This window comes from Myotis daubentonii, chromosome 4, assembly GCF_963259705.1.
Source record: "Myotis daubentonii chromosome 4, mMyoDau2.1, whole genome shotgun sequence".
Classification (NCBI taxonomy): Eukaryota; Metazoa; Chordata; class Mammalia; order Chiroptera; family Vespertilionidae; genus Myotis; species Myotis daubentonii.
Genome location: NC_081843.1, coordinates 44,914,244 through 44,928,786, shown reverse-complemented (window position 1 = coordinate 44,928,786; position 14,543 = coordinate 44,914,244). Strand labels below are relative to the sequence as shown.

At 35.7% G+C, this 14,543-nt stretch overlaps 1 protein-coding gene across 2 annotated transcripts in view; it reads left to right on the top strand.

The window, feature by feature from the left end:
• Positions 1-14,543, top strand: part of HSD17B4 (hydroxysteroid 17-beta dehydrogenase 4) — a 73,741-nt gene that overhangs the window by 52,058 nt on the left and 7,140 nt on the right. For both annotated transcript variants that reach the window (XM_059693799.1, XM_059693798.1), the window contains exons 18-22: positions 387-456; positions 1,056-1,162; positions 2,121-2,207; positions 4,848-4,934; positions 6,073-6,211. In XM_059693799.1, coding sequence (XP_059549782.1) covers positions 387-456; positions 1,056-1,162; positions 2,121-2,207; positions 4,848-4,934; positions 6,073-6,211 — 490 coding nt within the window. The remainder of the gene's footprint in view (positions 1-386; positions 457-1,055; positions 1,163-2,120; positions 2,208-4,847; positions 4,935-6,072; positions 6,212-14,543) is intronic.

The following is a 14,543-nucleotide window of genomic DNA, read 5'->3' as shown; positions in this document are numbered from 1 at the left end:
GAAATAGTTATTTGTTTTTTTAAAAAATATATTTTTATTGATTTCAGAGAGGAAGGGAGAGGGAGAGAGTGATAGAAACATCAGTAATGAGAGAGAATCATTGATTGGCTGCTTCTTGTACACCTCCTGCTGGCGATCAAGCCTGCAACCTGGGCATGTGCCCTTGACTGGAATTGAACCTGGGACCCTTCAGTCCACAGGCCGATGCTCTATCCACTGAGCCAAACCAGCTTGGGCTAGAAATAGTTATATTTTAATCAAAACTTCAATTAGGTATATTATAATGCATTTCATATACAATAACCAACCCTATTTCCTGTTTTTCTTTTAATGTGTTCTAAGAAAGCACTGGAAACTAGTTACATTTATAATTCTTCTCTGCATAGGCTGCTCTGTACCGCCTCAGTGGTGACTGGAATCCGTTACATATTGATCCTAACTTTGCTGGTTTAGCAGGTGAGTTGCTAAAATACGTGCCAATGAAAAAATATTAGCTCAGTTATCTAAATAAGACTTAAGACATTGCTACTATGACTTGTAGTTTAAGTAACATTTTAAAAATAGCCTTCTCATAATACTTTTATGCAAAGGATATTGAAAGGTAGGAATAGTGTTCCGAAAATGGTGTACTTGAAATTGAGATTATGGTGTAAGGAAGCTCCTGCTAGTGCAAGGTCTAGGATAGGACCATGTGAGTTAGTGTCTGAGTTAGCATTAAGGCCAAGGTCATTGGAGGAGAGAGCAAGAAACTGAAAGGTTTAGGGAAAGATTAACTATATACATGGATATTGAAATCATCATGGATGATTTCGTGGTTATAACTAAGCTAAACAAAACAATGCTTTGTGTTCCCGTATCTCTAATATTCCTTATTTTTTTCTTTATTTCACAATTTTCATCCAGGAGGTATTATTTATAGAATATTTTCCATGTTGCTTAAAATAGAAGGTATAATTTATTCTAATGTAGTTTGAAGATTATATTTTTGAAATCCTAAATTATTCTTGGTTTTTAAACATGAAGTGTGTACATATCTAGCTAAACTCTCTTTTTAGGTTTCAACAAGCCCATATTACATGGATTATGTACATTCGGATTTTCTGCCAGACATGTTTTGCAGCAGTTTGCAGACAGTGACGTGTCAAGATTTAAGGCAATTAAGGTACACACATATTATTGCATAATTTGAACATTAGTTATGTTTTTTTCATTTTTAAAGAAAAATACAAGTTTTAGAGACTTTTTAAAAAGTAAGTACTGTACTGAAGTAATAAACATTTTTATTACATTGACTTGGCAGTTAACACGTTTTCTCTTTGTAGCTAAAACTACCTCTATTACACATTTTTCATGTAAGGGTATCATATACAGTTATAATTTTAACATATTAATCAAATTGTTTTATAAAATAATTTGCATACATATATTAGCATATATGCTTTAAGAAAAACTTGAGATTCACCTTAAAATTTTTTTTCACTGTTTTGTAATTTGACATTAATTTAATTGAAAATGTTAAATGGCTGCATTTGAACTCTAATAAACATACACCTACATCAATATGATGGTAGCATTTAGTTGTTGTACTTTTAAGTGGTTTCAAGTTATCATCCATTATAAATTACAAAGTAAAACTATCTCTGAACAATATCTTTGCATAAGTGTAAGTCAAAGGATACACTTTTAAAAAAGTGTAGTACAGTATAAAATAGTTCCCAAAGCTTTTATCAGCTTGTGTTCCATGTAGCAGTGAAAATGCATTTTTTTGATGTCTTGCCTTTGATAGTACTGGTTATTCTCATGCTTTTGGTTTTATTTTAACGGTTTTAGTGGTTATCTACATAGAACTACTTAATATAATTATGTTTCTGTTTCTTGGTTTGCCAGGATTAAACACTATTTATTTACTCTGTACTTTGAAACACAAAGAATTGGCTTATATTAACTATATTCTTTCTCTACTTATTTTATCTTATTATTTTTATTGCTTTATAAAATTAACTATATTTAAAACCTGTATGCTCCCTTGTATGCTCTTTGACTTCCCTCACAACTTTTTCTGACAAGTAGAAAAGTTGCATTTTGAAACATTTTCAACCCCAAACCTCATTTTTTTGAAGGCTCGTTTTGCAAAACCAGTATATCCAGGACAAACTCTAAAAACTGAGATGTGGAAGGAAGGAAATAGAATTCATTTCCAAACCAAGGTATGAATATTGTTTTTTTCCCCTCTTCACTGGGACCCATCGGGCTGGGCTGGCATAGGGGAGGGGCCGTGGGCTGTTGGCTGGCCAGCCCCAACCCCAATCGGGGTGTTGGGGGCCGATCGGGGCCTGGATCAGGCTGGTTGACTGCCGCATGCGCATCATAGCCACCTATTGTTCCAGTTGTTCTGGTTGTTCCACCATTCTGGGCGCTGGGCTTTTATATATATAGATAACTGGTTCCTGTATGTGTAGCAGTGACAAAGCTGTTTTGAAAATGCAACCAACCCTATCTTTTTGGCTCAAACAGTTAGGTTGTCAAATTGTAATCTTCAAAAAATTAAAGACGTGGCTCTCAGAGAGATTTAAATGAAAACATAACATAAATGTATTTAATTTCTTAATGAGGGAACTAATAAGCAAGATGATAAAACTGGTTCAAAACAGAATTAGAACAATAGTGTGTTGTCCAATAGGAAATGCATTCTAAAATAATTTTACTGATTTAGAGAAAAAACTAGTTAATGTACTAAAGAATAATCCTCTATAATAATAAAAGCATAATATGCTAATTAGACCAGACGTGCTTCCGGGTGAAGTTGGGGCTACAAGGGAAGCCCGGGTCCCAGGTGCCAGAGGGAAGCTGGTGCCAGCAGCCAGGAGAAGGAAGGCCTACTCTTGTATGAATTTCATGCAGCAGGCCTCTAGTATATAATAAAAGGGTAATATGCAAATCCACAGAAAGGTGGAACGACTGGTTGCTATGATGTGCACTGACCACCAGGGGGCAGACGCTCAATGCAGGAGCTGCCCCCTGGTCATCAGTGCGCTCTCACAGGGGAAGCGCTGCTCAGCCACAAGCTGGGCTGCAGCGCTAAGGATGTCCGACTGATGGCTTAGGCAGGGAGAGGGTCTAAGCCAGTGGTCGGCAAACTGTGGCTCACGAGCCACATGCGGCTCTTTGGCCCCTTGAGTGTGTCTCTTCCACAAAATACTGACTTCTGTGCATGGGCCATGAAGTTTCAATCGCACTGTACATGCGTGCCCGCACGTGGTATTTTGTGGAAGAGCCACACTCAAGTGGCCAAAGAACCGCATGTGGCTCGCGAGCCGCAGTTTGCCGACCACTGGTCTAAGCCATCCGTCAGACATCCCCCGAGGGCTCCTGGACTGCTAAAGGGCGCAGGTTGGGCCGAGGAAACCCTCCCCACCGACTGCACGAGTGTCGTGCACCAGGCCTCTAGTAAAACCATATCCTTTATGGTTATGGTTTCTACTGGACAAAAATCACATGTATCTTAATCACACAAAAGTCCACAAAGTAACACTTTATGTCACGAGTCAGACTAATTATAAATAACAAGACAGATAAAAGTGTATTTCCCTATAGAGTTAAGTAATTTGGGGATGAGGCTGTTAAGCAGTGCCCCAGTAAAATACTAAAAGGACATGCAACCTTCCTTTTACTTAGTGTTTTAAAGGTCATTTTTGTTAACACAGTTGACCGGCTGATACTTTTTGGCCTGATCATGTACCAATATTGCATAGATGACTTGTGTTGAATAGCTTAAATACTACCACTAATAATAGTAACAACTTGTAGTTATTGAGTTCCTATAAGCAGGCTATACCATTATCTCTAATATACAGTGATTAGATGTGCTCTTTTTCTACTAGTTATATATAAGAATTATTCCTCCTTCTCTTCCTCCCTTCCTCCCTCTCTCCCTCCCTCCCTTTTTTCTTTCCTTCCTATTGTATTTTAAGAAACATCTTTAACTAATGTTCCAAATGATATGCTTGGCTTGGTTACAAGAAAGTAATTTACTAAAGTGCATTTTGTTTATAAATTGTCTTTTTCCATACCTTTCGCTGATATAATTTGAAATAAAATGAACAAATTTGAAAGATCTTTTTTTATGAAGTAGTCAAAGGATAATGATCTTGATAGTTAAAAATCAGTTTTGATAAATGCTACCTTAATTTTTAGATACTTTCCTATACATTTCTAGCAGTTCCATAATTTTATGAAAGAATAGCCATTGAAATAATTTTAGATAAAGTATTAAGAATTAGAATTCCTGTAATGAATATTTTGATAAAAGGCTACTTAACCATTTAGCTTGTGCTATGTATACTTCCTATTTGAAATAAGAAGTAGAATTAATACTTTAAAAAGACCAGTATTAACAGAAATATACTTTGATTACCTCTACCTCATGTGGATATTGTGCTATGCCTTCTGCCTTTCAACAGTTCAGTAATTCTCATTTTGGTTCCCATTAGACACACAATTGTGTGTTTTTAAAAGTCCCCCAAGTACCCGTGCCCAGGCTGCACCCCAGATTATTTAAATTGGAATTTTTGGAGATGGGACCTACTCAAACATATTTTTAAAAGGGTTCCAGTTGATTTTACAGTTAGGTTAATAACAGTAGTATTAATAAATCAGTAGGTGTTCATATTTATTCATCTTGACATTTAATTCATGAGCTTATCATTTAATTTGGATTATTTTCTTTTTTATATGAGGGGGAAAGAGTAAATTTTCTTTAAATAACTTTATACTATTTCACATGAAATGTTTGCATTGGAATTATCAGAGTGAACTGGTTTATTTTTTCTTTTTGTACCCCTTATAAGGCCCAAGAAACTGGAAACATCGTCATTTCAAATGCATATGTGGATCTTGTGCCAACATCTGATGTTTTAGCCAAGACACCTTCTGAGGTAGGTTATGAAAATTGGTATCCAAGCCACCTCCTAATTTCTGAATGAATTTCTGTTGAATTACTTTAAGAATGTTCAGCCTACTTTTGAAAATTAAGAGCTGTGAAAGATTCTTAATTCTTGAACTAAAAGACATCGATTCAAAACTGCTTAGAATAAAAAGAATATTTTGACAACAAGTACATTTAAAAAAAATTCTTTGGAGGGGATACTGGAGTATCTTTCAAGATAAAATAATTAATTTTCTAGTTTTAGAGTACCTAACTCAATTGTTTAATGAGAAATGGCAAACAAACAATATTTTGGAGAAAAATAAGTGAAAAAGTTAAATATCCTAAAACTTTTCTTGATACAAAGGTTTGTATAAAGCTTTGTATACAAATATAAAAACAATGGTATTATTTATTAAAACATTTTTTATGTGAGAGAGAAACATTGAATGGTTGCCTACCATACGTGCTCTGACTGGGGATTGAACCTTAAACCTAGGCACGAGCCTGGAATCAAACCTGCGACCTTTCTGTGTACAGAATGACACTCCAAGCAACCGAGCCACACCAGCCAGGGCAAAACATTTTTGTTATTCTCTGTTAGCATGCTGAGACTTTTAATAAAAATGTTTATGTTCTCTGTCTCCAAAATACTAATTTTGTAATGTCAATGTTTTCATACCTTTACCTTATGATCTTAAATGAGTGAAAATGAATCTCTCTCAAGAAGACTCTATAAGATAAAAAATTTATGAAGTTTTAGAGCTAGAAATTCAGTTTTCATATAATTTAATCCCATTTTACAAATAAAGAAATAAGACCACAGAAGTTGATTGATTTGCCCTGTATCTTTCTGTTGAAGTTAGTTAAGATATAGGTTGTCTACTTCCTAATTTACTTTTCAACTATTATTTCTGAATTCTGATAAAAGTAAAAGCCTCTTATTAAGAGGGCTGAATTTCTGGATGAAATGATTGAATATAAGGAAAGTGTGAAAGAAGTCTGGAGTAAAAAGAAAAAACATACTAGTTTGCCTTATTTACGTGTAGATTTTGGAAAAATCACCTTAGTGCACATATATTTTGTAATGCTTTTTCTCCTTGACTCATTTTTACATAACTTTTAAAATTAAATTTTCTTTTTCCTAGGGTGAGGAGCTTCAGAGTAGCTTGGTTTTTGAGGAAATAGGCCGTCGTCTTAAGGATGTTGGGCACGAGGTGGTGAAGAAAGTAAATGCTGTATTTGAGTGGCACATCACTAAAGATGGGAGTGTTGCAGCCAAGTGGAGTAAGTTATATTCCTGACTTTAAAATATTTTAAAGTCATGCTTAGTAAATAGAGATAAAGTATCCTCATTATAGTTAAAGCCTGTCTCTTTGAAAGTAGGTAAATTCTACCTTCTTAGGTCCGTTATTTTTAATGGAAACAATAGGCTTCATGTTACCCAAAGACGTGTTATTTGGAGATGTAGGGAATCAATTAAAATGAAAATACCTGTTTTAAATACTCTATTGTAACACCGGTATTACTACTTTTAAACAGTCATCTTAGCAGTATGCTTCTCTGACTAATCTTCAAATTTCTCTTAAACATATAAAGCAAGTTTGTCAGGTCAAATGAGATATTTTTGTCATATTTTGACAATTTTAAAATTGTTTTTTTCATCCCAAAACATTAGTAATTTGGATTATTACCTTAATTATCAGACTGTTATTTAAAGGTGTCTATTTAAATGCCTTGAAAATCAGATTATTTCTCATTACAACTGAAGATCACTATAAATGCTCATTTAGACCAAAAAATTAAACTGCATCTCTAAATCAACTGAAACTTTTGAAATAATCTACTACATAGTCCTAAAAAAACATTTTTAACTTTTATTTAATTAATTTTGGTTCATTATAAACACGTTTCTTTTTAATGAAACAGTTGCTGTTTCTTTTAGGCAATGTATGTTCATTGTATAATGTTTGATATAGAAAGAAAATAATGATATATAATTCTACTACCCACAGTTAACATTTTAATGTTTGTTCTTCTGGAAGACGTTTGTACTTACAGGCCGTTAATCCAGAAGGGGTATAAAGGAAGCCAAAAATGTAATATGTTCTTGGTCCCCCAAATTTCAAAGTGTCTAATATTTTTCTAAATAACTCCATAGATTAACACTGTAAATGTAGGTGTCATCACTTTCCTTTTTTTCATCTTTCTGTCCTTCCCTTTTTCTTTGTATGTATCTGTGATGGAATTCAATCTTATCCCAATGGATGACAATATATTGGAAGTTGGGTAATAAATATAAAGCACAGGACTTTTGAAGATATTGGTGAAGAAGAGAAATGAGATCTATGAGTGAGAAAAGGTGCTGGAACTGTCTGTCTCACTGTTGGCAGAACTCTGAAGGGATTTATAAAGTAGACAAGTGACTCACTCTTGGCAGACAGTTTCAATTACCAACTAAGTTTTTCCCCTTATCTTGGTGACAGTTTCCTTGTAGGCAATATTAGAAAATGTGCTTACATAGAAAAATGACCTTGAATTAACCTAAGGGATTTTTCCTTATATTTTCACTGGGGAAAAAAAAATGGGTATATTGGAATCTTGTTAATAAGTACTTATTATTGATGCCTTGTGGCTTATGTTGGTCTTATCATCTCTTCAAGTTAACAGAGAAATTGGATCTTAAAGGTTTCTCTGAAAAGATTTACCATTTTTTTTTGGTTATCTGCTTCCTGTTATTTGATTGGGTTCTCAGCTGTGCAACTATTTTTAGTTCTTTTTATTGTTTTCTCGAAGTCTTTATGTCACCGAATTAAGTAGCAATAGCCGGCAGCAGCAGAAACTATCTTGGTCTTTTGGCTTATGGTATCTTAGAAGGTGATTCCATTTGGCACCTCTGTTTTGCATCTTGACACCTAATGACATGAAATAGATGATTGAACGATTTGATTTAGGTAACACTTAAGGTCCTTTTTTCCACCCTAAAAAAGCAGTTTTTAAAATGTTTGCTAAATACTTATTACTAAATATTTTCCTATGTTAAATGCTGCTAGCTGTCCCAGCCTTCACATGTTGGCAGACTGCAGCCTGGTTTCAGAGAACAGGGCTAAGGTACTCAGTGTACCTTGGCTGGCCTCAGGTGTCACTGGAGCTATGTGAGTGACTGACCTTGAGCAAGTCTAGGAACAAGGGTTTGGGCTCAGTGGCCTGGAAGGCTCATTCCAACTCAAAGATATTAGATCATGCCCATCTTCCCTGTTAACTCCCTCACCCAGCATCCAAACAACACCAGCAACAAATCTCCAGGCTGAATGCATGTGGGGGTTGGGGGTGAATCTTTGCAAACCCAATTAGTCCGAATATAGAGAGATTAGTGAGGATCTGTGCCAGTACTGGGTGAGGGGTGGCTTTGGCTGTGGAGGAGGAGAAGTCATAAGCTGTTACTTTGGAGTTAGGCCTCCCTGAGGCCCATTCTGGTCATCGAGGAGCCGGGGAGCTGACTGGGTGAAAGCCAGTGGCCTCTGTCGCTGGGCTGAGATGACCTGAGAGAGGCTGGAGAGCCCTTCCTTTGTTTTCTGCAGGCCAAGAGTATATGTCATGGAGAAATACAGGCCCTGATCTACATGAGAAACCAGAGGGCCTCAGTGAGGTATTTTGGGGAAGGAAGTTGTATCTTGGAATATTCACTTGCAGCTTCTTATTTCTACCTCTGGAGACAATGTTTGCCTTATGGAGTATTATTTTAGAACTCTTAAAAACATTATGGTCCATAGATAGTGTTTCCTTAAGTAGATAAGGTTAAGATAGAAGCCTGTTTTACTTATTTCACTGTTAATACTTATTATAATATCAGGAATACAGTGATTTTTGTCTCTGCCTTTTTTATTACTCCAAAATGTAATTCAATGCCTGGACATGTCTGAACATCTTTTTTAGATAGCCTATATACCTTCAGGTGTTTTACCCTTTTGAATAAGGTTGTCCTTTGTCTTTTTATTTTTCTAGAGATTCTTGGATTATGTTGGAAAGGTAAAAATAGACATCAGTTCCCAGTCAGGGCACATGTCTGGGTTGCAGGCTTGATCCCCAGTATGGGTTGCAACCCATCAATGATTCTCTCTCATCATTAATGTTTTTAATCTCTCCTTCTCCCTTCCTCTCTGAAATCAATAAAAATAATATATATTTTTTTAAAAATAGACATCAGATGGAGAAACAATCTCTGAATTCTCTTTGAACAGAGCCTGTTGTTCACTACTGTTATCTTACTGTGTTATGGTCATTTCTAATTATATGTCTCCTCCCACTTGACCTTGGGTTGAACACTGATAAGAGCTCTGGATTAGTATATTTCCAGCTTCAAGTACAATCTATAACCCATAGTAGCCTGACTCCGTAAGTATTGAATAAGTGCTAAAAGCCATGTAAAATGCACAGCTTTGGATGGAATCAGATGCTTGCCTTTTAAAAAAAAGTGCTGAAATTGGTGCCTTTTCTTCTTTTAAAACAATAAGTTTATTATATGGAGAGTAATATGTATTTTCTGTTTAGGATGAGGAAATATTCAGAAATAATATGATATAATTGAAACATTTTATAAGTAAGTAGTATATTTTATGATTTTATTACTATTAATTGAAGCCAGCCAAAAGTTGTCCTTGTAAACCCTTTGGGTCCCTAAGCAACAGTTTTGTTCTAAGCAGCAGTAAAAATTCAGAGGAAATGAAAGATGAGAGAAAGGCATAAAGAAGATGAAAGAATCAGAGGCTTTATATGGCCTATAGAATAGTCTGCTCCTGAAAATTAGAACACAGTTAGTTTTTTATCTGCAATTCCAGAAACTGAAAGCTCTAAAAATGGAGAATTTTTTTCTCATAACTCATTGGTGGCAACATCTGACTAGAACTTAACGATGCAACTGATTGTCCTTATCTCACCTGGTTAGTCAAATATAGAAACCACATATTTGTTTATAGTGTTGGAGGTCTTCCATAATATGTAATACATGTTTTAAGAACCGTATTTTCTTCCTAAATTCTGAAAAATTCTGAATTCTTAACACATCTGGCCCAAAGGAGCTAAATAGGGAATTGGGACCTATTCATATATACAAATAATTCTGGTAGAACAGAAGTGATCAGAGACATGGGAAACGTGCTGTTGGCTTTCACAGACGGGAGGATTGGTTCATTCAACAAATATTTGAGTATTTACTATGTGCCAAGTTCTCTGCCAGGTTGTGGATTACAGATGTGAAAAGACGTGTGTTTTTTGGTCTACAGAAACCAGGAAAGTTTAAAATATTGGAGTTAAGGAAACAAGGATGGTTGTACTGCAGATAAAAAGGAAGGAAGGACCTCTATTAAGGTGATGGCAATAATGGAGAGGAAAGGGCCTGTGTGGATCTATTGCTGAGATAGAATTGACTGACTGGGCTACTAATAATGCCTGGAAAACAAGAGGAATGAGAAAGAGACAGCTAATGAAGAAGTGCTCAGCTGCATGACTGAGGATTTTTTCAAAAAAATATTTTATTGATTTTTTTTTACAGAGAGGGAGAGGGATAGAGAGTTAGAAACATGGATGAGAGAGAAACATCGATCAGCTGCCTCCTGCACATCTCCTACTGGGGATGTGCCCGCAACCAAGGTACATGCCCTTGACCAGAATTGAACCTGGGACCCCTCAGTCCGCAGGCCGCTCTATCCACTGAGCCAAACCAGTCAGGGCATGACTGAAGATTTTGATTGTGTTACTAAAAGGTGAAACATGAGAGAGCAGAACCGTTTAGGAGAGAAGATGAAAAGCTGTGGTACCCAAACTGTAGCAGCCCGAGACCTGGCCTGGGTTGTGGGAACTGTTCACAGCTGGAGACAGAACTGGAAACCATGTTCATGGAATTATTAGTTGGAACTCAGAGCATTAGCTTTGCTACTCTGCTTTGTGGCACACAGGAGGGAATAGAGGGAAGCCTTTGTTGTTCCTGCAAGGTTATTTGCTGTTCATGGTTTACAGAATAATGGCTCCAGTATTTCCATGTTTCTCTAAATAAAGTGAGCATCTTAGAATTTGACCAACAATTTTTAAATATACGATTTGTTATAACTCTAGACATGAATATTGCCCTGTGTTCCCAAATAAGATTTGTTTATTGTTTGATTATAAAGTAGCTACAAAACTGAAACTTTTGACAAAGACAGATTTATTTTCATGTAATAATGATACGCTGTTACTGAGTAGAAAGTATATCTGTGTTCCTTAGGATAATAGGTTTAAACTGGTTGGTATTGAGCAATTTGGTTGTTTTTCTCCTAAAGGAAATTTGGCTTCCTTTTACATATTTGTAATCTTTTCCATTATAGGAACATAATTGGATTTTACATTTATATAGCAAGATTATAGAAATACTATGCATTATTGCTTAAATAATGTTAGCTGAGTAATAAAGTGAGTTGGCTTTTTTAAAATGTGTACTGTAACAATGGTGTAGAGCTAAGTCTACCTATTTGGACTAAATCCAGGCATCCATTATGCACTATGTAACGAATGGATGTTAGAGTTGTTTTACTTTGCATGTTGGAAGTCATCTGTTTTGGATCTTGGAAATTTGCCAGTATGTGGTAGAATATGTACAGTTTGGGCAACTGCCATTCTTTTAAGATCTGAATACATTCATGCTTGAGGATACCGTTAGCTCTTGGGTTGCTGCTCATGTTCTAGTGGTCGAAGCAGAAACCCCTTTAGGGTTTCTCAGTGTGGATATAAATGAAATCTTAAGGGTATTGGTCCCACATTTAGGGTTGGGATCCAAATGAGCATCTCATGTGTTTATAGAAACTCTGGAAAAAAAAATTTGAAAGCTGATCTTTGGAAAGAAGATGCTGTCCAGTCTGCGATGGGGACCTACTTGTTTGAGAGGCGTCAGCTTCAGGTTACTCTTTCCCTTAGCAACAGTGGCTGCTTCCCCTCTAACCATCACAGCCCCTGACTGTTTGCCCATGTGCATTTACACACAAATTACCTAAAACTATTATGGCTTTTCATTTTGCTGTGTGTGTTATTCATTTTAATGTCTTCTTATAGTTTTTTTATTTAAAATAATTTCAGTCTTACAGAAAAGTTGCAGGAATAGTACAGAGAGTGTATATCTGTCCTTCACCCAGTTTCTTCAAACTAACATTTTATTCCATTTTCTTGTTTCTCATACATATTATTGTTTTCCTGAAGCATTTGAAAGTAACTTGCAGACACAATGTCTCTTTATTCCTGAATAATGTGGTAGCATCTCCTAAGAATACTTTCTTATATGTATGCAGAGAATAATTATCAACATCAGGAAATTAACATTGATACAGTATTATTTAATCTACAAACCTTATTAATATTTCACAAATTTCCTCAGTAATGTCCTTTATATCAAAGGAATAACAGTAGTAATAACAATAACAAAATAGAAATGAAGAAAGGAAAAGTAAGAACTGCTCGGGTCCAATGTCGGATCATATATTGCATTTCATTTAGTTGTTAGGTCTCTTTAGTCTCCTTTAACCTGGACAAATTCCTCAGTCTGTTTTTATTTTCTAGGACATTGACATATTTGAAGAGTAGAGGCCACTTATATTGTAGAATGTTCCTCATTTGTATTTATTTGATGTTTCTTCATGATTATTAGAATTTATTAACTTTTGGCAGGAATAGCACAAAAGTGTTGTGTCCTTTTTGGTGTGATTTAAAGAAACCTTTACTTTCATCCTAAGTTTTTTGTTTGCTGTCACTATTTTTATAGAGATGCTTCTTCTAGGTGCTTTTTAATCAGCCATTTAACAAATAGTTACTAAGTACTTTCTATTCAAGAAAGCATAAAGGAGGTTTAAAGACTAGACATTCTTGTTTCAGCAAAGAATTTATAATCTTAAGGGGAGAAGGTAGCCACAAAAACAACTTCTTTCTCCCAGAGAATCCCTTTGTGATTTGTAAGGTCCATATCCTAAGACCTTCGAAGATCTCCAAGTTTCCAAATGCTGTGTGTGCTCATCTAACACCTCTCCCTCTCCCGTTAAATGCTGTAATATATAACTGAACTTTTTATAGACTCTTTGAGAGCCTTAATGATTATATAAATACAAAGCTAAAGTCATTTTATAAAGCTTTTAAAATAAGTTGTACAACTAAAATAAAATATGTACTATCTGTTTCTTCATTTTAATTTAAGATTAGCTGTGACCTTACAGGTGTCTGTAAACTCAAAGTGATGGTGGTAGATAATGATTCTCCCCAAGAGGCAAGTTGTAGACCTTGACCTGAGCCACTGCAGAACTGAAAGTTCCACTCCTTTACCTCAACTTTGTGTATCTTGCAAAGAACTTTCCCCATCTTAGCGCTCTTTTATTTTATCAATATTAGTTTCTAGATTTCCATCGAAGACAGTTTTATTGCTTTACAAGGGTCATGGCTGTGAAGTAGCACGTAAAACCAGGTGCGTGAGAGGGCAAGCAGACAGCTAAGAGGCTTGCTGCCACTCTTTAGTAGTGAGATGAGTGTGGTGCAGTTTTATTCCTGAGCAAGACTCGTATGGACAGTGGGTCTTAGAAATACTAGTGAAGAATTAAACCATGGTGTTGTCCTTGAATGCTAGAGGTTTGCTTCCCTTTAGAGTCCTTCCTTTCTCCCTTCTTCACTCCGCCTCCTCCCTTTCTGTCTTCTTTCCTCTTTTCCTCCCTTTCTTTCCTTTTCACTGTAGTACAAATAATACATGAAAACACATTCATAATATATAAGTTTCAATAAGAACAGTCTAGGCTTTTCATGCCTCACTTGTAGTACCTTGCCTATTGTCTGACACCCACAGTAGAAGCAATGAAGTGAGTGAATGAAGTATGCAAAGCAGAGAGGTTCCCTTCCCTTAGCCCTTTCCCCTCCCCAAGGTAACCATTATTGTCAAATAATATTTTTTGTTTAGTTGGTAGTGTTCTCTTTTGTGGAAAGTTAGAGTGATTTGATTTTCTCTTTGGAGCAAGGCTTGGCTAAGCAGAATGTAGGTAAGCACTGTGGGTTTTTCTTAAGATTGTGTAGCTTTTCCTTGACCCTAAATTGGGAGTGCCCTATACACCTTAGGGAGAGTGATGTGACTGCAGCTCCTTCGCTGTAGCAAGAGAAATTACCCTCAGGAGGCTGAAGCTGGAGGAGTAGAATCGGGTTGCTGACTGACTGGTCTCACTCATATATATGATAATTAAAACTTTTTCAAGTGTAACTATGGCATGAAGCTCTATACATGTGATACAGGGAGCAATGAAGGTAAAGGTTTAATAGTTTTTCTAGTTACCCAGCCTGGGGCACTTAATTCTTCTGTCAAAAACAGTTAACGGAAAAGGAGTAAATTTTAATGTTTACTCACAATAATTAAGGCAATAAGTATTTTATAAAAATCAAAACAAAACTAAATAGAATATTTTTTTTAGTTTATGTTGACTATTTTGATGAATTCATGTATTTGAAAGGAGATTATAGTATGTGTTCCCTTCCCCCAACATGCAACTCTTTTAAAATTCAGCTTCCTCCTTTGTTGAGTATTTGAACCTAAAGGCTGTAACCATATAAACTTCACCAACTTAATTTC